At 45.5% G+C, this 22,268-nt stretch overlaps 1 protein-coding gene across 2 annotated transcripts in view; it reads right to left on the reverse strand.

The window, feature by feature from the left end:
• Positions 1-1,005: 1,005 nt before the first annotated feature.
• CEP76 (centrosomal protein 76) overlaps positions 1,006-22,268 on the reverse strand; it is a 45,451-nt gene continuing 24,188 nt past the window's right edge. For both annotated transcript variants that reach the window (XM_065399563.1, XM_065399562.1), the window contains 3 exons: positions 16,838-17,171; positions 2,970-3,187; positions 1,006-1,144 (listed from right to left, as the gene is read on the reverse strand). In XM_065399563.1, the coding sequence (XP_065255635.1) occupies positions 1,006-1,144; positions 2,970-3,187; positions 16,838-17,171 (691 nt within the window). The remainder of the gene's footprint in view (positions 1,145-2,969; positions 3,188-16,837; positions 17,172-22,268) is intronic.

Here is a 22,268-nt window from a genome sequence, read left to right on the forward strand (position 1 = left end):
TGGAAGGGCATGAGGCACCAACTCTGCATTAATGAAGTTTCTGGGAATTTAATAAAATGTGGAGACTATTTCATCGCTATTGCAACAACCACTGATGTTGACACCTCAGCCCTTGCTACATCTCACACACTCCAGACACTGGTAACCTCCTTGACCTCAAGAAAGAGGACAGAATGCCATTTGACCAAAAGACCTGACTGCAGGATCCAGTGGAGACGGGACTAGGAAATAGGTTAACACAGGTTGTGGAAGGATTTAGCTAATGAAGGACAGCTCTGACAAAAACGAGAGAAAGTGATAGGAACTCTAAGTGCCTGTAGCCTGGTGTTAAAGAACCTCAGAAGGAAGAATTTAGGACTTTTTCTAACTAATCAGGAAGCTATCAAATGAGATATCCTAGGACTCTATCCTGTGATTGCTTCCTAAGTGCTGTCAAAAGATGCCTAGACCAGTATGTAATTGAGACAGGGATAAAAGTGTATCCCCTCCTAACAGAGTGACTATTAGTATACTGGTGAATATCTTTGGTGAAAATCATAAACCAAAAAAAAAAAAAAAAAAAAAAAGGGGTGACAAAATGAAAGGGTCCCCCAAGAATAAGCAAAGGAAACACCAGTGGACTTGAGTATATAGGAAAGTACAGAAAGGATGCTTACTTTTGATGAATCCTTCCACAATTTGGAACTGTGAAAAAGAAGTAGATATTTGCATACATGTTTTAATGCATGCAGATCTTTACCACTAAAAATGTAAATAAAGCAACTTTTATTAAAATAAAAATATACACTTTATATAAATACACTCATTACAGTATATACAAGTATTTTTGCCTTAATTTTGTTTTAAATACACACATTAAAAATATTCACAACCATCATCAGAGTGGTGTTTACCCAAAGTGAAACATTAAATGTTGTAATTAATATGATTTTTAATAATAATGTTCCTTTGTAGTAACACTTATGTACACTGTTTCAAGGCTCTAAGAAGTATACGTGATTTTTTTTAAAGTACAGAGCGGTATTTACAAGCAAACATGATCCAAACAGCACACGCAGATTCAGGATATGTAAACACTCGCACACGAACTGCAAGTCGCACTTGGTCTCCCCTACAACAGATTATTTCTTCACAGAAAGGAGACCTATTTGGCACAAAGGAAACATGAATAATATGGTTTAAATATTGCAATTAGTTATGAGTGACTAAATCACTAATAAAGTTTTTAATTAAAAAAAAAATTGTACAAGTATTAGTCATGATTGAAGTGATAGACATATTTCCAGGACATCACTATGCCAGGAATCTGGCCTTTTGATGCTATGACAGAGTAACATCATTACCCTATTAGTAGGGCCCTACCAATTTCACAGCTGTGAAAAACGTCAGGGACCGTGAAATCAGCCCTCCCCCATGAAATCTGATCGCCCCTGCTGCTGGGAGCCTGGGACTCCTAGCCACTCTGGGGAGGAACAGGACTTGTCCTTCTCCTGCCTGGCTGCTCTTGGTGAGATGATCAGATCCACCTCCAGAGGCAGCACAGAAATGAGGGTGGTACACCCTCACTTCTGCGCTGCAGCAGCCCGGGAGCTGGGCTCCAGGCTTCTGTCCCCTTCCCTCCCGCAGTTCCTGCCGCAGCTCTGAGCGCTGAGCTCCTGGCGTCCCCTTCTCCCCCCCGCCCCAACAGCTCCTGCCGGGCTGCTCCCCGGCTGCAGCTGGGGTAAATCGGGCTTGGGGACTCCCCAGCCCCTGCTCCAGCCCAGGCTTGGAGCAGCCTGGGCTGGGGACTTCTGCTTCCTGTTGCTCCAGCCGGAGCTCAGGGCACCCCCGCCACTCCAGCCTGGGCTCAGGGCTTCCACACCGCCACCCCCTGCCAGCCAGGGCAACCCAGGCTTGGGGCTTCGGCACCTTCCCCCTGCTGGAGTGGCTCAGGGCTTCCACCCCCCAGCCGGGGCTCAGGGCAGCCCAGGCTCAAGACTTCAGCCCCGCAGCTGCAGCTGGGGCTCAGGGCTCCTGCCGGGGCTCAGAGTGACCCATTTGGGGCTTCTACCCTAGGGCTTCTTCTGGGGTTGGGACACTCATTTTTCCAGGGTTCCCTGCCTTAATCTGTCACTGGCCTGGACTAGCTCCTAGGAGCATGGGGGAGATCCTACCCACCTCCACTTCCCAGAACCTCCTCTAACTGCAGGAAGCTCGGAGGCTACTAGCTAGGCAGCACAGAAGTGAGGGTGGGAATCTTGGAAACCCCCCCTACAACAACTTTGCAATCCCCCCACGGTTACAGCACCATGAAATTTGATATATAAACATCTGAAATTGTGAAATTGACCAATTTTAAAACCCTCTGGCCATGAAATTGACCAGAATGGACCCTGAATTTGGTAGGGCCCTATCTATTAGTATTGAAAAGTCAATAACCTGAATGAAACCAAGCACGGGCCTCTTCTGTATATCACCTCACTAAACACTTCCGACAACAAGATGCTGGGTTATATATTGCTACTTTTCACTTACTGTCCTTAAGCGAGTTTTCAATCCATGGGGCAGTGATCATAGGAAAAATAATTTGAATTTGCTTGATAATATGAAGTGTCTCAAGTGTTTTAATAAATCTAACTGTATTACAGCCTTGACCTCTCAGCTAATACTGCCAATAATTCTACTGATTGTAGTTACTGTGATATTAACAGTTGTCTATTAGATACTGGGCTGAGACAAATCACTTATTTCACATAGGCTACTAAATAGTTACTACCAATCTGAACCAGATTTAGATTAGTGACCTAGATGGGAAAAGCTCTGTTCCCCATTTCCAGTTCATTATGCCATTCTGATTTCTAGCTAAATCCCTTATGCGTAAAAGATGATAATATAATTTAGAATTATTTCAGCTTCATCAATTATGAAAACTCACAACCTATTACATGTTTATAAAACCTAATACTACTAGATTTACATCTTAATCTTACCGAAGGCACGTAGAAAATGCTCTCCTTGCATTTCTGTAAACAAAATGGATGGGGAATCCTTTAAATGTGTGACCATCAGGTACTGCTCTCCTTATAGCATCTTGAAACTCTTCATTTCCTGCAGAGATGCTTGTTGTACGTTCAAGCTCATAGGCTGCCAAGGCTGGTGACAAGAGATAGGATAGCTGGTCATCCCAAACAGTAGTAAGGCCTAGATCCTGTAGGATGAATCATAGAGCAGAGTACAGTACAGAATTATTGGTCTCAAGGCACTAAAAAAAAAAGTTTAAACATATGGTAGATTAAAACACATCTATTATATATGTGTGCTGAGATCACAGCTTATCATGCTGACCAATATTGTCTCATTGTTTCCTTATACTCCTGTCAGTATCCATCTGCTATCTCTTGTTTTATACTTAAATTGTAAGCTCTTTGGGGCAGGGTCTTTTTGTTCTGTGTTTGTACAGAATCAAGTGCAATGAGGTCCTGCTCCATGACTAGGGCTCCTAGGCCCTACAATATTAGAAATAATAAATAAACAATAAATCTTTCATTAATCAGTCCATGTTGGAAATGAAAAGTGAAAAAGGTCAGTACTGCCTACCAACTACTATTACAAAAACGTGCCTTTGGCAGGAATTACACTGATGCACAGAAGATTTAGTTCAGGATGAGCTGCAAGTGGGATAACTTTGTACTCAAAGGGAAAGCTGTTTTAGAGGCAATGATGGGAGGGCTATAGTTTTTGTGGTTCTACAGCAATTATGAGACATGAATCCATGGCAACAACTGACTTAAAATGTTGTATGTTCTGTTTTTTCCTAGCTCTGAACTGTGAATTAGCAAAAATTAAAGTAAAGTCTGAGTACAAGAAAAAAGAAAAGCAGGCTAGAAATAAATACAGAATGACCTAATTACAAAGTAATTTTTGCATAAAGCCAAGAGCCACTTTATTAGTGTGTGTAAAAAAAGAGCAAGGCAAATCCCAAAGTGAGATTCACTTACAAATAATATTTCTACTGTCCCACTAAAAATAATTTCCAAAGGGAATGGACTGCATAACCTGACTTTAAAAAAAAATACATAAATTTAAAAAAATCACTACAAAATTCAGTATTGTGCATGATCTTTATTTGCTCTATATAATGTAGTACTGTTTGTCCAATCTACTGTTAAAAAATTCCTGTTTAGGAAATTAAGGAGTGTTTGGTGCATAGCACTGGGCTTCAGACTAAGCCCACTAATCGCTTCTTCCACAGCAAGTATTGACAGCCTAGAAGCATAAATAATTAATCTCAAGATTTACATAAAATAAAAAGCATGGATAAGAATACAGCTAATCAACTTGGTTTGTGATCATGTCAGATAAGCTTTGTGGGCTGGTCTGTTTAGTACAAGAATGAGACAGTGCCAAAAAAACACCATGCCCCCCCACAGATTCTGGAGAAAGTGGCTCAATAGCATTCCTCTCTCTGAGTCGTAAAAGGAAAAAATGGTCCAAAATACTGCTTGGGGATACCATTACAATGAGATGTAATATGGAGGTCATGATCAACTGCTACTAGAGGTACTGTGTGCTCTTTAAGAATGTGGTTGTTATTCCTGATATGGCTAAACTACAATTAAGGTAACTACATTAGTCAACCCAAATTCCTCTTGTAGTTTATACTGAATAAATAATTCAGTTCTTATCCTAAAATTTTGTGTTGTGTCAGTAGTAGGTAGTCTGACCAGATAGCGAAAAACTGTGAAAAACTGGGACGCGGGCTGGTTTTTTTTGCGAGGGGGTGTAGCTGCGTATGTAAGACCAAGCCCCTAATATTGGGACCTTTGATCACCCTAGTGGTAGGTGAAGTACGAAAGCACATTTGTATCTGGCTCTTTTTGATGAAAGACACTGTATTAATATGAGTATTACTGTACATGGCTAGATAGTTGATATGAAGTGAGGTAGTCAGTTGATGGGGGAAAAAAAGAGGATTACAGCAGGGCTTACAATTTTGGAATCAGTCTTCAGAAACAGAGAGGAAAATGTCATGAGAATGTATTCACTGAAACCAGTCAGGAAAGTATCTTCGTAATTAAGTCAGTGAGGCAGATAATAAATTTAGTATTAAGAGTTTAAGGAATTTAGGAATTTCTGAAAAATGAGAGATCAAAGCCTTGTCTACGTTCCTTCCTATCTATCTGTTACACCAAAGTCAGAAGATTCAATCTGAATCTTAGGCTTTTGCTACAGCCCATAGGCTCCCTGGGAAAGTCTAGCTTTTTCCCAGTGCAGTTTTGGACATATGGGAACCTGAATTTGAGAAACAAGATGCTGAAAGCAGCAAGAGATACTGACCAGTTTGCTTACAGCCACTGTGGAAGAAATGGTTACTTGCTGTAACTGTGGTTCTTTGCGATCTGATTCAGATGTGTATTCCATTTAGGTGCATAAGTGCCTAGCACTCTGGAGCCAGAGAATTTTGCCTAGCAGTACAAGTAGAGGGTCGGTGCTTACGCCTTGTGGGTATAGCTCCTCCCCTGAGGCAGAATCGCCCCGACCCCCTCAGTTCCTTTGCACCAAATGCCCAGAGATTAGACTCTGATGCAGAGGACACAAAGGGTGGTCACGGAAAACACATCTGCAACACATCTCGAAGAAAAGACAGTTACCCGTTCCATAACTGGTGTTCTTTGAGATGTGTTGCTCATGTCCATTCCATATTAGGTGTGTGTGCTCGCCACATGCGCCATTGCCGGAAGTTTTTCCTTCCGTGGTATCTGTAGGGGATCGGCTCTGGTGCTCTCTGGAGTGGCATGCACATGCTATGGTATAAGGGGCACCGCCAGCTCCCCCCATCCTCAGTTCCTCCTTGCTGGAAACTCTGACAGTGGGGATAGAGGGCGGGTCATGGAATGGACATGAGCAACACGTCTCGAAGAACACCAGTTATGGAACAGGTAACTATCTTTTCTTCTTCGAGTGCTTGCTCACATCCATTCCATACTAGGTGACTCCCAAGCAGTACCAATGGAGGCAGGTATGAGTTCATGGACATGTAGATTGCAACACAGCTCTGCCGAACCCAGTGTCATCTCTGGCCTGCTGAGTGATTACATAATGAGTCATGAACGTGTGAACCGAAGACCAAGTTGCTGCTCTGCAAATGTCCTGGATGGGAATGTGCGCCAGAAAGGCTGCAGAGGACGCCTGGGCTCTAGTTGAATGGGGCCTCACGATCAGCGGCAGTGGGACCTATGCCAGCTCGTAACAGGTCTGGATGCAGGAGGTGATCCAGTTGGAAATCCTCTGCGAGGATGCCGGAAGGCCCCTCATCCTGTCCACTGTCGCAACTAAGAGTTGGGTAGACCTACAGAAGGGCTTGGTATGCTCCAGGTAAAACACCTGGGCACGCCTGACATCCAGGGTGTGCAGCCTCCTTTCCTCACTAGTGGTGTGCGGCTTGGAACAAAACACCAAGAGAAAGATGTCCTGGTTGACATGGAAGGAAGACACCACCTTCGGCAGAAAGGCAGGATGGGGTCGCAGTTGAACTTTGTTCTTGTAGAACACAATGTACGGTGGCTCCGATGTCAGGGCTTTAATCTCCGACACTCATCTCGCCGATGTTATCGCCACAAGGAAAGCGGCCTTCCATGACAGGTGAGAAAGGGAGCAGGAGCCCAGAGGCTCAAAGGGTGGGCCCGTGAGCTTAGAAAGAACCAAGTTAAGGTCCCACTGTGGGACAGGAGCCCGAACCCGCAGGAAGAGCCTTTTGACGCCTCTCAGGAATCTGATTGACATGTCGTGCGAGAACACCGTCGGACCTTGGATCAGCAGGTGGAAAGCGGAGATGGCCGCGAGGTGCACCCTGATGGAAGAGAGTGCCAGTCCCTTGTTCTTAAGATGAAGCAGGTAATCTAAGATAGATTGCAAGGAGGAGCACAACAGAGAAATGCTACACTCAGACGCCCAGCGGGAGAACCTCGTCCACTGGGCCAGGTAGGTTGCTCTGGTGGAAAGCTTCCTGCTTTCTAGGAGGACTTGCTGGACCTCCTTAGAGCAGGCCTTTTCTTCTGGGTTCAACCACGCAGCATCCACGCCGTGAGATGGAGGGAGGCGAGGTTGGGGTGTCCAAGGCACCCGTGATCTTGCGAAATCAGATCCGGTCGGTCGGGAAGGGGCCAGGGAGTGGTCGCCGCTATGCCCATCAGCATGCCGAACCAATGTTGTCGTGGCCACGCCGGGGCAATTATGATGACTTGGGCCTTGTCTTTCTTGATCTTTGACAGGACTCTGCTGATGAGTGGTATCAGTGGCAACACGTACATCAGACCCCCCCCAACCATGACAGGAAGAAGGTGTTGCAAATAGAGTCCTTGCCCAGACCCTGCAGGGAACAGAACTGATGACATTTCCTGTTCTGCCTTGTGGTCCACTTGGGGAGTTCCCCACTTCTGGAAGAGTGTTCGGGCTACCTCCGTATGGAGCGACCACTCATGGTGAGAGAAAGAGGACTTGCTGAGGCAATCTGCCAGCATGTTCCTGACGTCGGGGAGGTAACAGGCCTCCAGGTTAATCGCATGTTTGATGTAGAAATCCCACAATTGGAGAGCCTCTTGACAGAGAGCCGACAAGTGTACTCCCCCTTGCCTGTTGATGTAGAACATAGAGGCCATATTGTCCATCAACACTCTCACCACCTTGCCTGACAGATGTGGTAGGAAGACCCCGCAGGCCAAACGTACCGCCCTGAGCTCCTTGATGTTTATGTGCAATGTCATCTTCTCTGGGGACCATGTCCGTTGGGTCTGTAGCTCGCCTAGATGTGCTCCCCAGCCGATGTCTGAAGCGTCCGATATTAGTTCAACCGAATGGTGCAGGCTGTCGAATGGAATCCCTTCCAGGACAGCCTGGGGGTCTGTCCCCATTGCAGGGAGGTGAGTATCCCCGGTGAGATGGTAATGACTTTGCCCAGGTGATCTCTGGGCTGGGAATAGAGACTGTCGCCAGTCACTGCTGCAAGGGTCGCTTTCTGAGCCTTGCATGGCGGACAACGTACGTACATGCTGCCATGTGGCCCAGCAAACACAGATATATCCGAGCTGTGGTTAGAGGGAATGCAGAGACCCCCCGCAATGAGATCCACTATCGTCTGTAACCTCTCCTGTGGCAGGAAAGCTCTGGCACAGGTGGAGTCAAGCACCGCTCCGATAAATTCTATCCTTTCACCAGAACGAACATTGACTTCTTGTCGTTCACCAACAGGCCCAGGGACTGGTACGTGACCTGTAGCACTGCGATGTCCTGTTGGAGTTGAGATCTGGAACGGCCTTTGACCAGCCAGTCGTCGAGAAACGGGTATATTTGAATACCCCGAGGCAAGCTGCTACCACCGACATGCACTTAGTAAACACACTAAGGGCTGTTGCTAGGCCAAAAGGGAGGGCCGCAAACTGGTAGTGGTCCAATCCCACCATGAAGCGTCTGTGTCCTTGGAAGATCACTGTATGAAAGTACGCGTCCTTCAAGTCGAGGGCGGCATACCAGTCTCCCGGATCCAGGGAGGGGATAATGGAGGCCAGGGAGACCATGCGGAACTTCAACTTCTTTAGGTATTTGCTGAGGTCTCACAGGTCCACAATGGGTCTTAGACCGTCTTTGGCCGGGACTAGAACTCCTTGTTCCTGTACTCGCGAGGAACTCCCTCCACTGCTCCCAGATGCATCAGGCCCCTCACCTCCTGTGTGAGGAGACTTTTGTGAGAAGGGTTCCTGAAGAGGGACAGGGAAGGGGGATAAGAGAGGGGGTAGAAAGAAACTGGAGGGTATAGCCCTGGGCCACTGGGTTGAGGACCCAGCAGTCCAAGGTTATCGCAGTCCATGCAGGGAGGAAAAAAGAAAGGCGGCTGGAGAAACATAGGGAGGATGGATCTGGGGTACAGTCTGGTAGGTCGCCCTTGGGTGCACCCTCAAAACGCCCGTTTGCCACCCTGCCTGTTGTGGGCGGTGCCCGACTGGGTAGAGGGAGGTTGGTGGCTCTGGCGGCGTTTGAAGCCTCTGCTCTTCTTATTGACCCTGTGGGCTGTTGCGGCTTGAACCGCTTATGGGCCAGACCCGAGACGTAGAGCCCTAGGGTTTTCAATGTAGTACAGGAGTCCTTCAACCTGTGTAATTTATTGTCTGTTTGCTCAGCAAACAGTGCTTGGCCATCGAAGGGAAGGTCCTGTATCGACTGTTGGGCCTCTGTTAACAAGCCTGAGAGAAGGAGCCAGGACACCCTCCGCATGGAGATGGCAGAGGCTATGGTGCGTGCCGCGGAGACCAGTGTGTCCGAGGCTGCTTGCAGGGCTGCTCTGGCTGCAGCCTTGCCCTCGAGGATTGCCCAGAACTCCTTCCTGGAGTTCGGAAAGCAAATCCTCAAACTTGGCCACATATTGAAGTCATACCGGCCAAGGAGAGCTTGGTGGTTGGCTACCCTCAACTGGAGGCTGGAGAATGAATAAACTTTGCATCCAAACAAATCCAGCCTCTTTGAGTCTTTATACTTAGGAGTGGCTCCCGGTTAGCCTGGTCTCTCCCGCTCATTAACAGCTGCTGCTACCAGGGAGCTTGGGGCCGGGTGGATATATAGGTACACAGGACCCTTAGCCAGCACAAAATACTTTCTTTCTGCCCTCTTGGAGATGGAGGGATGGGATGAAGATGTCTGCCACAAGGCGTTTGTAATCTTAGACACCACTTCATGGAGGGGCAGAGCCACCCTAGCCGGTGCTGTTGAGCAGAGGACGTCGAATAGGGAGTCCGATGGTTCCTCCAGCTCCTCCACCTGGAGCCCCAAATTAGAGGCAACTCTTTTCAACAGTTCCTGATGAGCCTTAGCATCATCCTGAGGAACCGGGTGAGGGACTCCTGCAATTGCCTCATCGGGCGAAGATGAGGAGGAAGCCGGCGCCACAGCGTCTGACACGTCCATTGGTGGTCCAGCCGGCTGATTCCCGGGGTCTGCATGAGCCTGAGGGGTTCCCTCCTCAGAAACAGCTGGCTCTGGGAGAGGGTGGGAAACCAAAGCCGATGGCTTGTCTGAGGCCTCCGCCACCGACCTGAACCTCGTGAAGGCTAGGTAAAGCCCCATGGATACCAGGCAGCCGGCCACTGGCCCTGGGGCCTTGGGGTAGTTGGTGACACCACTGACGTCAAGGGGACCGCTGGTGCTGGGTTTTGGCCCACCGGCAACGACTCCTGTCCAGTGCCGGAGCTCAAAGCTGAGTGGTTGCTCTCAGGTGATCATGAGTGAGTAGATCAGCGATCCCGGTCGCTGCGGTGCCGATCACAGCACCTGGACGGGGAGCTCTCCGCTTGGGACAAGTCCCTTCTGCGATCTATGCCTCACGCTGCTCAACCGGTACTGGGATCCAAAGTGGGACAGTTGCCGGGAAGACCTTCCCCCCGACCTAGGGGATCCACGTCGTGGCGACACATACCAGCGAGCCGATGACTGGTGACTCCGCTCCTGAGACTGACTGTCCTGGGCCTGTGACAAGTGTGAAGCACTGGGCCAGTCCTGGTGCTATTGATGCCGGGAAGGGCGGACCTCTGCAGGCCTGTGCCAGGTCACCGGCGAGGCGTGCCTTGAGCCCTGTGGTGGGTGCCCTGAGTCCGAAGACCAATGAAGGTTTAGCCGAGCCTTCCTCTCTGCCTTCAAGGCCTGGTGGCTCCGTGCAAGTGAGCGCTGGTGGGACAGCCCCCACAATGGGGAGCAGTGCTGCTGAGACGGGGACCTATAGAAAGGACCCAAGGTAGGTTTACCCCTAGACCAGGGTACCGCTGTACCCAGTGTGGGCAGCCCCAGTAGCGCCAGGATATCCTGCGCTGCCTACAGGGCCTTGGGCGTCGACAGGACCTCTAACTGATGAAGGCCTTCATTATTGTCCAACGTGGCAGGCATTGGTTGGGGTGGGCTGGACCGCTCAACCTGAGGCTTTGGCTCCCCCTCCTGCCCTCTCCTTCCCCTTGTGCAGGAAATCTTCCTCTCCTGGTCTTCTTTTGCCGCTTGGCAGGTGCCGGGGAGTGGGATCGGCGTCGATCTGTTGACAGTGCCAATGGGGCGCTCCGCACCAACGCTGCAGTGCTCGGGGTAGAGTTGAACCTCGACTGCTTCGGTGGCGGAGTTAGAGCCGACTCCATCAGGAGCGCTTTGAGATGAAAGTCTCTCTCCTTCTTAGTCCGAGGTTTGAAGGACTTGCAAATACAGCACTTGTCGCTTATATGCAACTCGCTGAGACACCTTAAACAACTATTATGCAGATCGCTGATGGGCATTGGTTTTGTGCAGCAATCGCAGGGCTTAAAACCTGGGGACCGGGGCATGCCCCATCCCTAGGCTTAGTCCCATTCGGGACCAATCAAGTAAAAACACTCTAACACTAGCACACTAAGGGAAACTTAACTATGTACAACTATTTTACAAGAAAAGTTTAAAACACTGAACGAAGCGAAAAAAGGCTAGCCGAAGCAGCAGACGTTCCAGCACAGTCACTGGCGGCAAGAAGGAACTGAGGGTGGGGGGGAGCCGGCGGTGCCCCTTATACCATGGCATGTGCACACCACTCCAGAGGGCGCCAGAGCCGGTCCCCTACAGATACCACTGAGGGAAAAACTTCTGGCACTGGTGCATTGGCAAGCACGCTCACCTAATATGGAATGGACGTGAGCAAGCACTCGAAGAAGAACCACAGTTACAGTAACTAACCGTTTCTTCCACAGTGGTTATAAGCAAACTAGTCAGTATCTTTTACAATAAGTACCAGTTTCTTCTTCTTGTACTGTAGATGCAGCCATGTATTCCAATTAGGTGACTCAGAAGCAGTATCCACAGGAGGTGCGGCTTCGAGTCTACTTAAACAAGGACCACCTTCCCAAAGTTTGCATTTGCTCTAGATGCCACAGTACTGGCATAATGGTTCGTAAATGTATGTATTGACAGGAAAGCCCAGCAAATATCCAATATAGAGACTTCACTTAAGAATGCTATTGATGTAATTTATGATCTTGTAGACTGAGCTTGCAGCCATAAAGGGGGAATAGCTGCAGCTGTTTCGTATGCAGTCTTGATGCAGGAAGTTATCCACTTAGAGATCACCTGGAGGAGACTGCTGGTCCCTTCATATGGTCTGCATACGAAACAAACAGATGAGGCGAAGCCCAAATGTGTTTAGTCCTGTTCAAATAAAAGGTCAGACATCATCTGACGTCCAATGCTGCTCCTCTGGAAATGAATGCGGCTGTAACAGGGCGTAGCAGGGTCCCCTTTGCTCCTGCCTCTGCTCTGTTCCAAAAACCACTCAGAGACCCTTAGGTTCAGCAATCACCGGTGCAGTTTATTTACAGCGTGCAATCCCACCACCTTCTCACCATACACAGTTTGGGGGTTTCAGCCTTAAGGGCTTCTCAGTCTCTGCAGCCAGGAGAAAAGAGCTCCCACTCTCCTTCCTCTCTCTGGCTTCCGCCCCCCCCTTTCTGTCTACCCCCTTGGCTTCCTTCCCGAGGCTTTTATGCAGCCCCAGGCTGCTTAGGCTGGCAGCTGTTTCCCCTTTGTCAATCAGGTTCAGGTTTCTCTACCCAGCTCCAATTTAACTCCCTTAATTGAGCTGGTGTGACAGAGGGCTGGCTCAGGAATCCCAGCCCAGCACCCGGTCACAGCGGCTTATAAAAAAAAAAAAAAAACAACAAAAACCAACAAAACAAAACACCACAGGCAAATATACCGTCTAGTTTAAATAAAACCGAGAGACCACTTTAGACACAAATTTTGGGTGCAGCCATGACGTCACTTTGTCTTTGGAGAACTGGGTATAAGGAGGCTCTGCCATCAAAGCCTGCAACTCTCACACTTTCCTTGCAGATGTTATCGCCAGAAGGAATGCAGCTTTTTGACATAAGAGAGTGGGCAGGATGCCAGAGGCTCAAATGAAAGTCCCATGACAGCCACTAAGAGAGTGTTACGGTCCTACAAGGGAATGAGTTCCTGCACCGACAGAAGGAGACGAAAGATTCCTTTCAAGAATCTCACCATCATGGCACTGGAAAACACCCGTCTCACATGAATGGGTAGATGAAAGGCTGAGACTGCTGCTAGATGCACCCTCTGTGAGCTAAGCATAAGGCCTTACGACTAAAGATGCAGCAAATACTCCAAGACATCTTGGATACTAGCCAGCATCAGCTGAACTCCGCAGGCCAATGACCACACTGAAAAATACTTCCACTTTGCCAAATAAGGCATCCTGTGTCAAACAGCTGCCAAGCATCGCTCGTCTTCCTTATTCAACCACAGAGCAGCCACGTTGGGAGATGTAGGGAACTGAGCACAGAATGAAAAGTGTGACCATGATTCTGCATGAGCAGGTCAGATGGAGAGGAAGGGATATGGAAGGCAGAACTTACACATCAGAAGGTCAGAAAATCAGCACTGTGTTGGCCACGCTGGGGAAATGAGGATGAGCTTGGCCCAATCCACTTTCAGCTTTAAGATGACCTGTGGAATGATCGGGATCTCTGGAAAAGTGTACAGGAAAGCCGATTGCTAGCTGAGTTGAAAGATATCAAATCAGGGAGCCTGGACCGAGGCCTCTCAAGAGCGGAATAGATGGCATTTCCTGTTGTCCCTTGTAGCGAACAGGTCGATCATCGGGATGCCCCACACTGCAAAAGATGACTTGCAGAACTCTGGGCTTCAGAGACCACTTGTAGTTCAAGGAAAAATTCCTGCTGAGATGGTCCGTGAGATAATTTTGGTCCCCGGGCAATTATTGGCTATTGGAGTGATACTCTTATCGATGCAGAACTGCCACAATTTGACCACCTCTCAGCAGAGCATCCTAGCACGTGCTCCCCCTTGGCTAGTCACATAATACATTGGGGTGGTACTAGAAAGCGAGACAGCATTGTGGATGGCCCGAAGCTCCAGGACGTTAACATGCAGTGGAGCTTCCTGTCCCGACCACAAGCTCTAAAAACCTTCAATGACCCCAGATGTGCTCCCCAACCTATCAGGGAGCAGTCAGTGACGACAGTTCTGGTTGGTAAGTGTTGAGCGAAGGAGATGTCTTGATATACATTCCCCTGAACCATCCACAGCTGAAAGAAGTCCAGGATCAAACAGAGGGAGGTGGATCAACATGTTCAAGGGATGAAGGATTGGACAGTGAACAGTCCTGATCCATATCTGAAGAAGGTAAAGGTGCAACCTTGTGAACTGAACCCCCTATGTGCCTGCAGACATGTGGAAAGTTGAGACCGCAGATCGAGACAAAGGTGGTGAATTGTCTAGAAATGGTCGGTTCGTAGAAATGCTCTTGAACTCAGAGTCTGTTAGGGCCCCAATGAACTCGATTTTTTGAGTGGGACCAATATTGACTCTCTGGTGTTTAGGACGAGACCCATACAGTTGAGTAAGCAAAGTGTAATATGTAAATGAGAAAGAACTTCTTCCCTGGACTTGCCTCCCAGTAGCCAGTCATCCAGATACAGAAAGACATAGATTCCCTTTCTCCTGAGGTATGCCATTACCTTGAACATACATTTCGTAAAAACTTTGGGAGCAGAAGAGCAGGACTGTGTACTGAAAATGGTGGTTCGCCACAATGAATCGGAGAAATCTTCTTCAGGAGAATCACCACGTGGAAATAAGCAGCCTGAAAGTCCAGAGCAGCAAACAAGTCATTCTGAATCAACACAGGAAGGATAGCCGATAGGGTGACCATACCTCATTCATCTCATATTTGTTGAGGTTGCAGAGGTCGAGAATAGATCTTATCCTCCCTTGGATTTGGGAACCAGGAAATACTGGGAATAGAAGCCCTTACCTCACTGTTCTGGAGAAACTTCCTCCACCACTCCCAAAACCAGTAAAGAGTGGAGCTGCTTGAGGAGTAGTATTTCATGAGATGGGTCCCTGAAGACAGACAGGGAAGGTGTGTTTGGGGGGGGGGAAAGAGTGGAGAGGAACTAGATAGTATAGATCGATCTGACGATGCTTAGGAACCAGCTATTGGTTGTAATCGAGCCCCAAACATTGTCAAAAGTAATCCAGCATATGTCTGAACAAAAGTGGGATAAAGGAAGCGATGACTGGACCACTGCTCTGGACCAAGAGAGTCAAAATGGGCACTTGGGGGTGCTGGTGAAAGGTGTGTCAACTGGCCAAACTCTAGACCCAACTGCCTCCTCCTCTGGGATCTACACCCCTTTCTGGGGTAATCCCGCTGTTTTGAGGAGGAAAAGGGTGCCCAAAGGTGCTTTGTGGATGGTATTGTTGCTGCTGTTGGCCATCGATGTGGCGCCTCTGCAATGAGTGTATATACACCCCGAAGGAACATAGGGTGGCCCTAGAATCCTTGAAGGAGTGCAAGGTCTCATCTGTCTTGTCTGAAAACAACACCTGGTCGTGAAAGGGAAAATCCTCTGTGGTCTGCTGCACATCGGGAACAATGCCCCAATTCTGCAGGGAGGAATGCATGTGCAACCCAATGGGCACGGCTACTGAAGATCTCCAATCCCAGGCACACGGGGCACTGCTGCACCTATAGTGGAGCACCCAAAGTGACACTACTCGAAGAAACTGCAGCAGCACTCTCGGAACCTGAGGGTGACCTCCAATCCGACACAGGCCTCAGTGTCGAAGCAGGTAACGTGGCCAGTTCAAGCAGGTGATGCTTCATGTGAAGGTCCTTTGCCTTTGTCTGAGTGCATTTAATGAACAATCTACAGATCAAACACCGATCTGTGATGTGGGCCTCACCCAAGCACAGCAAGCTCCATGTGTGGGGATCATTGTTGGGGGTCACTCCCCCACACGATGGACAATGTTTAAACCCCATTGAGGGCATCATAGGGGAATACTTAACTAAATACAACTAACACTAAGGGCACTATTAACTATATAGTGCTAGGGAAAAAAAACCCAAACACTAAAATTGTGGGAGACTGTGATGCTTAGGCCACACAGAGCTCCGACTCTAGCCACGGGCAATAAGAAGAAACTGAGGGGGGAGACTGGGGAGGTGCCTCCTCTTGTAGCCAGGGGAGGGCTATGGCCATGAGACGCAAGTGCTGCCCTATTATGGGTAGTGCTAGGGTACAGAGTTCTGTGGCTCTGGTGTGCTGGGCGCATACACACCTAAGTGGAATACACGGCTTCATCTACTCTAAGAACTAAAATCTTTCCAGACTATACTTCTGCACTGGCGAAATGTAACACAGAGTTCTTCTAAAGTTAAGAAAGAGATGAGCCTAAGAGGGGCTTAAATCCAGGAATGCTATATCCAGGAGGTTATATGTGGAACAAGGTGTAATTTTTTAAATAAGTATTAGCCAAAACTTACAGAAATTAATGTGAAGACTTATGGGTATATCATAAAGACTAATCCCAAGTCTTTAGCAGATGTTTAAAGATTAACCTATTTAAACTAGCATTTCTTCAAAAATATATTGCATTTGCTTTTAAAAGGGCTTCTTTACACCCAATGCAGAAAGAATCAACCGCAGCACATTACTGCACTATAAGAAATCAGTTAAACAGGAGAAGAGACAATTTCAACCTTGGAAGGTACTGAGATATTTTTAATCTTGTAAAGTACTCAGACGTTAGAGTGATTAAAACAAATACAAAGTTTGAAATTGCTTGATGCAATCTTCTCCAACAGTTTCTTTCAGTCACACACACTAAATAGTGGTGCAAGGGTTACTGCTGGGAGCATGTACTGTAAACCAAAAAGTCAAACCAAAACACCCCCCTCCAAATTTTTAGACAAGTAGATACTAAAAGCTTGATACCTCATTTATTTGGCATACCAATGAAAAACATTAAAGAACACTACCTTTCTGTGTTCTGACACCAGTATTCTCAGCTGTAATTCTATCTCATTGCTTATTACTGCAGCATCTATTGTGGAAGCACACAGAGGGGGAAAAGGAGGAAGTGAAGTTGTGGCCCCTGGAGAACACACAGATTTGATTGCTTCTCCACTCATTGGTTTCCATTTAGATTCATCATGCAGGTCAAACACACAGACTTCCACTGCATCGGAGGGCTGGCAATTCCCCAAGAACTTTTGATGATTGAAGACACATCCTACTGTTCGATAAGGATACATTGGCTTGGGTTGTTCAACAAGTGGAGGGTCATCAGGATTGATAGGATTGTGGATGTATCTGAAGATCAAAAAGATGTACTATTATATTAAGAATATTTTAAAGTAAATAAATGTTTACTTTATTGGGAGAGGGTTACAAGATAACTATTTAGCTGGCATAGAAATATAGTGAGATTGTTTCACCATGAAAGAACCTTGCATCACAAATTCCTTTTCTTAATATACGGCAATTTAAATTGCTTTTTTTTTTTAATGTACAGAAAAAGGTACTATTAGCAAATGAACAGTTTTCTTTTAATTTAGAGAAGCAGCTTGTTTTGAAGCTTAAAAATCAAGCATGATTACTCAGTCAACTACTCAACTGATGGCAATTAAAATGAACTTTTCAACTGTTTCAAGAAAGAATGAATAAGAACAATTACTTCCCTCTTCCCATTAGATTTTCAGAGAAACACAGTTTCACATTATAAAACATCCCATAGTGTTTATCAACAGGCAATAGTAATGCAGAATTGCAGAGTCATTTTCAAAGCTGGACAGTAATCAGTCCCTTTCATAAAACCAAAAGTCCTTATTCTTCAAATTCATGATCATGTAGTTATTCATGTATCACCTTTCATTTCAACAAAACCACCATAATTTGAAATGATATTGCAAAAAAAATAAAATATTTAATATTCTTCTTTAAGCAGTACTTTTCAGCTGAAACTGTTAGATAACAGATAACACTTATCTTTGAAAAGTCTTTTTATGACTCCCATTGTCAAAGCTAAGAACTCAAAGTCATTATAGTATTATACAGTGCAAATGCACTTTAAAAAGTTAGCCTTTTACAGTTCTCCTCTGATGCACTTTATATATTTCAGATTAATAGTTAGGCTGAACGCCTGGACTAAACAGCCATCATTCACAAGTAGTACATTATACATTTAGAATGTTTTGCTTAAAGAGGTGCACTTAAATAGTTTAGGACCATCAGTTGGCCTACTTTGCAAGTAGTATCTAGTTAGGAAAGTCCTCCAAATTCTCAAGATTCATTTAGAAAACAAACTCATAGCACTTCTTGCTCAGAATTTTTTTTTTTTTTTTTTTTTTAAAGAAAAGACAACATTCCCCTCCAAAAACCCCAACAATATGGGGGTGTGATGGGGTGTCCGTCCCCCCCCCACCGGGCCTGAATGGGCTAATGTGGGTCTGGGATGCCAATTAGGTTACCTGGCTGCACCAGGGAGAGCCAGGCTTAACAGATCATGAAGCCCAGCTGGGCAGGAGCAGGCTGAAGAGAGGAAGTTTGTAGCAGAAGGGGGCTGCAGGGAAAGAGTCTGCAGTCGCTCTCAGGAACAGAGAAGTGGTGAGGAGGAAGCCTGGGAACAGAATAAGCCCTGAGATCCTAGCCATGAAAGAAGGATCAACCTAGAGAAGTTGCAGGGCAGAAAAAGTAAGTCATGCAGGGAAACAACAGCAAAGAGAGAGGCTGCTGCTGGTTATAGGGTCCCTGTGCTGGAACCCAATGTAGTGGGAGGGCCTGGGTTCCCCTACCAGCCACTGGCAAAGTGATATGAGCTTGGAGTTGGGGCCAAAGACCCTCTTGTTAGGATATCATACAATTTTACGTCTGACTTTGTTACCCTGGAAGGGAAGGACTATATTGTGACCTGGCCAGAGGTTACAGAGTTACAGAAGAGAAACCACCACAATGACAGAGTGATCATCAGCAGGGAGTGCCATACAGGGAGAGAGCTGCTACATCATGAAGACATGCTCCTGTGATAAATGAACCCCTACGCAGGGGGCTACCAAAAGAAAATGTGAATGCTCCCCTCTTAGCTCTGCAAAGGTGTTACCATGAACCATTCCAGCAGTTGTGCACATTCCTAACTATGTACTGTAATGATGCAATTACAAAAATATATCTAATGGAAAATTACAAAAATTGCCCAGAAACCACATTTTCCAATTTTAAAAAACAAGCATTACCCAATAGTGTAGGGGTTGGGAGTGAGCTAACAACCCGCTCCCATAAAAAACAGACATTGTTACAGTTGCTACACTATTGGTTAGTTCAACAAACTCAATCCAACTCAGCTCAATTCTAACAGACCTAGAAGGGAAATCATGACATGAAGAGGCCAATCCCACAAGGAAGCTACTGTGCTGATGAGTTTGCTCTTTCCTAAATCCATAACCAAAATTGGTACATGGACTGTTCGGACACTACATAAGCCTGATGAAATGATCCAAGTAACAAAAGAAATGGACAGATATAAACTACATATACTAGGCCTAAATAAAATGAGAAGGCTAATGTCAGGACAAGTAACTTTGTCAAGTGAGAACATTCTACTATATCTTAGGCTACTGAATGACACCACCAGTGACATACACAGAGATGGCATGGGTTTGAAACTATCAAGGAAGGCAGCCAAAAGCCTGACAGAATGGGCACCAGTTTCAAAGGCTTATAATACTTTTAGACAATTTCTGGAATATTGATGTATTATTCAATGTTATGCTCCAACAAATCAAGCTAGTCAGGAGGGGAAAAAAAATCTTCTATGAGAAGCTACAGAACATAATACACAAGGTCCTGAAAAGATATGTTCTAGTAACTGGAAATGTGAACGCTAAAGTAAGGAACAACAACACTGGCAGGCAAGTAATTATGGGGAAACAAGACTTTGGTGAAGTGAACGAAAATGGTGAAATGTTTGCTGATTTTTGTGGAATGAATGACTTGGTCACTGGAGGAATTATCTTCTTACACCATATAATTCATAAGTAAGTTGGAGGTAACCAGACCACAGAACAGGGAAACAAACTGATCATGTTACAATTTGGCACAAATGAAGATGTTTAGAAGATGTATGTAGCAGGAAGGGGGCAGATCTGGGAATGCACTGCACACTAGTGATAGCTAAATTGATAACAGAAATAAGAACAAAGAAGAGATCTGAACAACAGGTGTCTATATCACAACATCACCAAACTAAAACAGATAACACAAAAAGCTAGCAAACAGATACAAGGTACTTGAAGATTAAGATGATGGAACAGCAGAAAGCAAATGAAAACAGGTAAAGTAAACTTTCACTAAAACTTGTGAAGGGGTGCTGACATTCATGGAGAAACATCACAACAAATGGTTATCTGAGGATATATGGTAGAAAACAGAAGATGCAAAATTAAATAAACTAAAATCTAGCAAGAACAAGAACACAAGATGCGGTGACTCCAGGAGAAATATGCTGTAAAGAACAAAAAGAGTGTTAGGAAAGGCAAATGAAACTATAAATAAAATGGCAACAGATGCATAGACTACTTCAGCCCAAAATGACACGAAGACACTGTACAACATCATTAGACAGTTGTCAGAAAGAAAAACAAATACCAACCGATCTGTTCAAGACAGTGAGGGCAACTTAACAACAAAGACGTCAGAAGAACTAAATACATGGAGGAAGTACTTGAGTCAACAGTTGAATGGCAAGCCAGTGGCCAATTTCCCAAGTACAGAAGAAGAAGAAGAAATGGATGATGAGCTAGGATTTATCAGGAGAGTAGAAGTAGAGAAAGCAGTCAATCAGTTAAAAAGTGGAAAGGCACGATGGCCAGATAACACTCCAACTGAGGTCCTTAAGGCAGACTTGAAGAACACAGTAGACATTTTAATGGGCTGATTATAAAAAAAAGAAAAAATACAAAATAGTAAAAAAAGGGTCACATATTGAAGCATTCAAAGAAAGGAGACCTCAATCAGTGTAAAAACTAGAAGGGCATTCAACTACTGTCTATCCCAGGTAAGGTATTTACCATTTTCTTTATTCTGGCTAGAATAATAAGTGTAGATTCGAGGTTATAATAAGAACAGACAACAATTCAGACAGGAAAAATCATGTATTATCACATAGTAAACCTATGTATCATCATAGAACTGTTGATCAAATGACAGTCACCGGTTTATATGAATTTTACTGATTTCCAAACCCTTTGATACAGTGACAGAACAGTTTGATGGAAGTTGCTATGCCACTATGGAATCGCTCAAAAATTTGTGAACACAGTTCCGATCATCTAATAAAATAGGAAATGCCAAGTAATACATGACGAAAGCATTCAAGGTTACTGCGAGCATCAGACAAGGATGTCTTTTGTCATCCATGATCTTTTTTCTGGTAGTGATTGGTTAATGACAAAAACCATAGAATACCCAAGCGGCATACAATAGACTCTCACATAGAGGTTAGAGGACCTTAACTTTGCAGATGACATCAATTTGCTATCCCATATGCATAGAGACATGCAAGCCAATACAAATGATCTCCAGGCCAATGCACCATTAGTAGGACTGAAAATCACCACAGAGAAAATTAACACCACGATAATTAACACACAAGAAACACCAATAACATTTTCTGGGACTGACTTAGAAGAGACCCAATATTTCACATATCTTGGCAGCATTGTAAGTACAAGATGTGGAATAATCGAAGACCTTAAAGCTAAAACAGCAAAAGCCAGACATGCCTTTCTATCTCTACGGATGATCTGGAGAAATAGAACTCTTGCCTTCCAAACTAAACTTTGAATATTTAACACCATTGTGAAGTCCGTCTTATTATATGGTGCTGACACTTGGAAACTTATCAACCTTACTATCTAAACTCCAGTTTTCCATAAACAGCTGCCTTAGACAGATGCTCAATACCAGACAGCCAGAAAAAAAAAAAAAAAAAGAATCACAAAGAATCTGGAGGAGAATGAAACAGAATGAAAATGGAGATTGCTGTGACGTAAATGGAGAAAAGAACCAAATAAGATAGGTGTTGGACTGGAACTCCCAGGGCAAGAGATGATGAGATAGACCAAAAATAACATGGAAAACTGAAAGCAATCAGAATGACACAGGAAGAAGCCACGACCTCATCAGGAGACCAGCAAACACGGAAGGCAGTGGTGAAGGCCCTATGTTCCACACAAAAAAAGGAGAGGGAAAGAGAATAAAATATATCTTTAAAAGTAGTTAATTTGACATTGTTCTTTTAAAAGCAAATGCAGTGTAGATGAGGGGAAGGCCAGTGCTCACACAGTCAGTGGTAAGAGTGCTCCCTAGTTAATTTTTTTTTAATTTTTATTTTGCACATGTATCTTTCTGCTC

Source organism: Emys orbicularis, chromosome 2, assembly GCF_028017835.1.
Source record: "Emys orbicularis isolate rEmyOrb1 chromosome 2, rEmyOrb1.hap1, whole genome shotgun sequence".
Classification (NCBI taxonomy): domain Eukaryota; kingdom Metazoa; phylum Chordata; order Testudines; family Emydidae; genus Emys; species Emys orbicularis.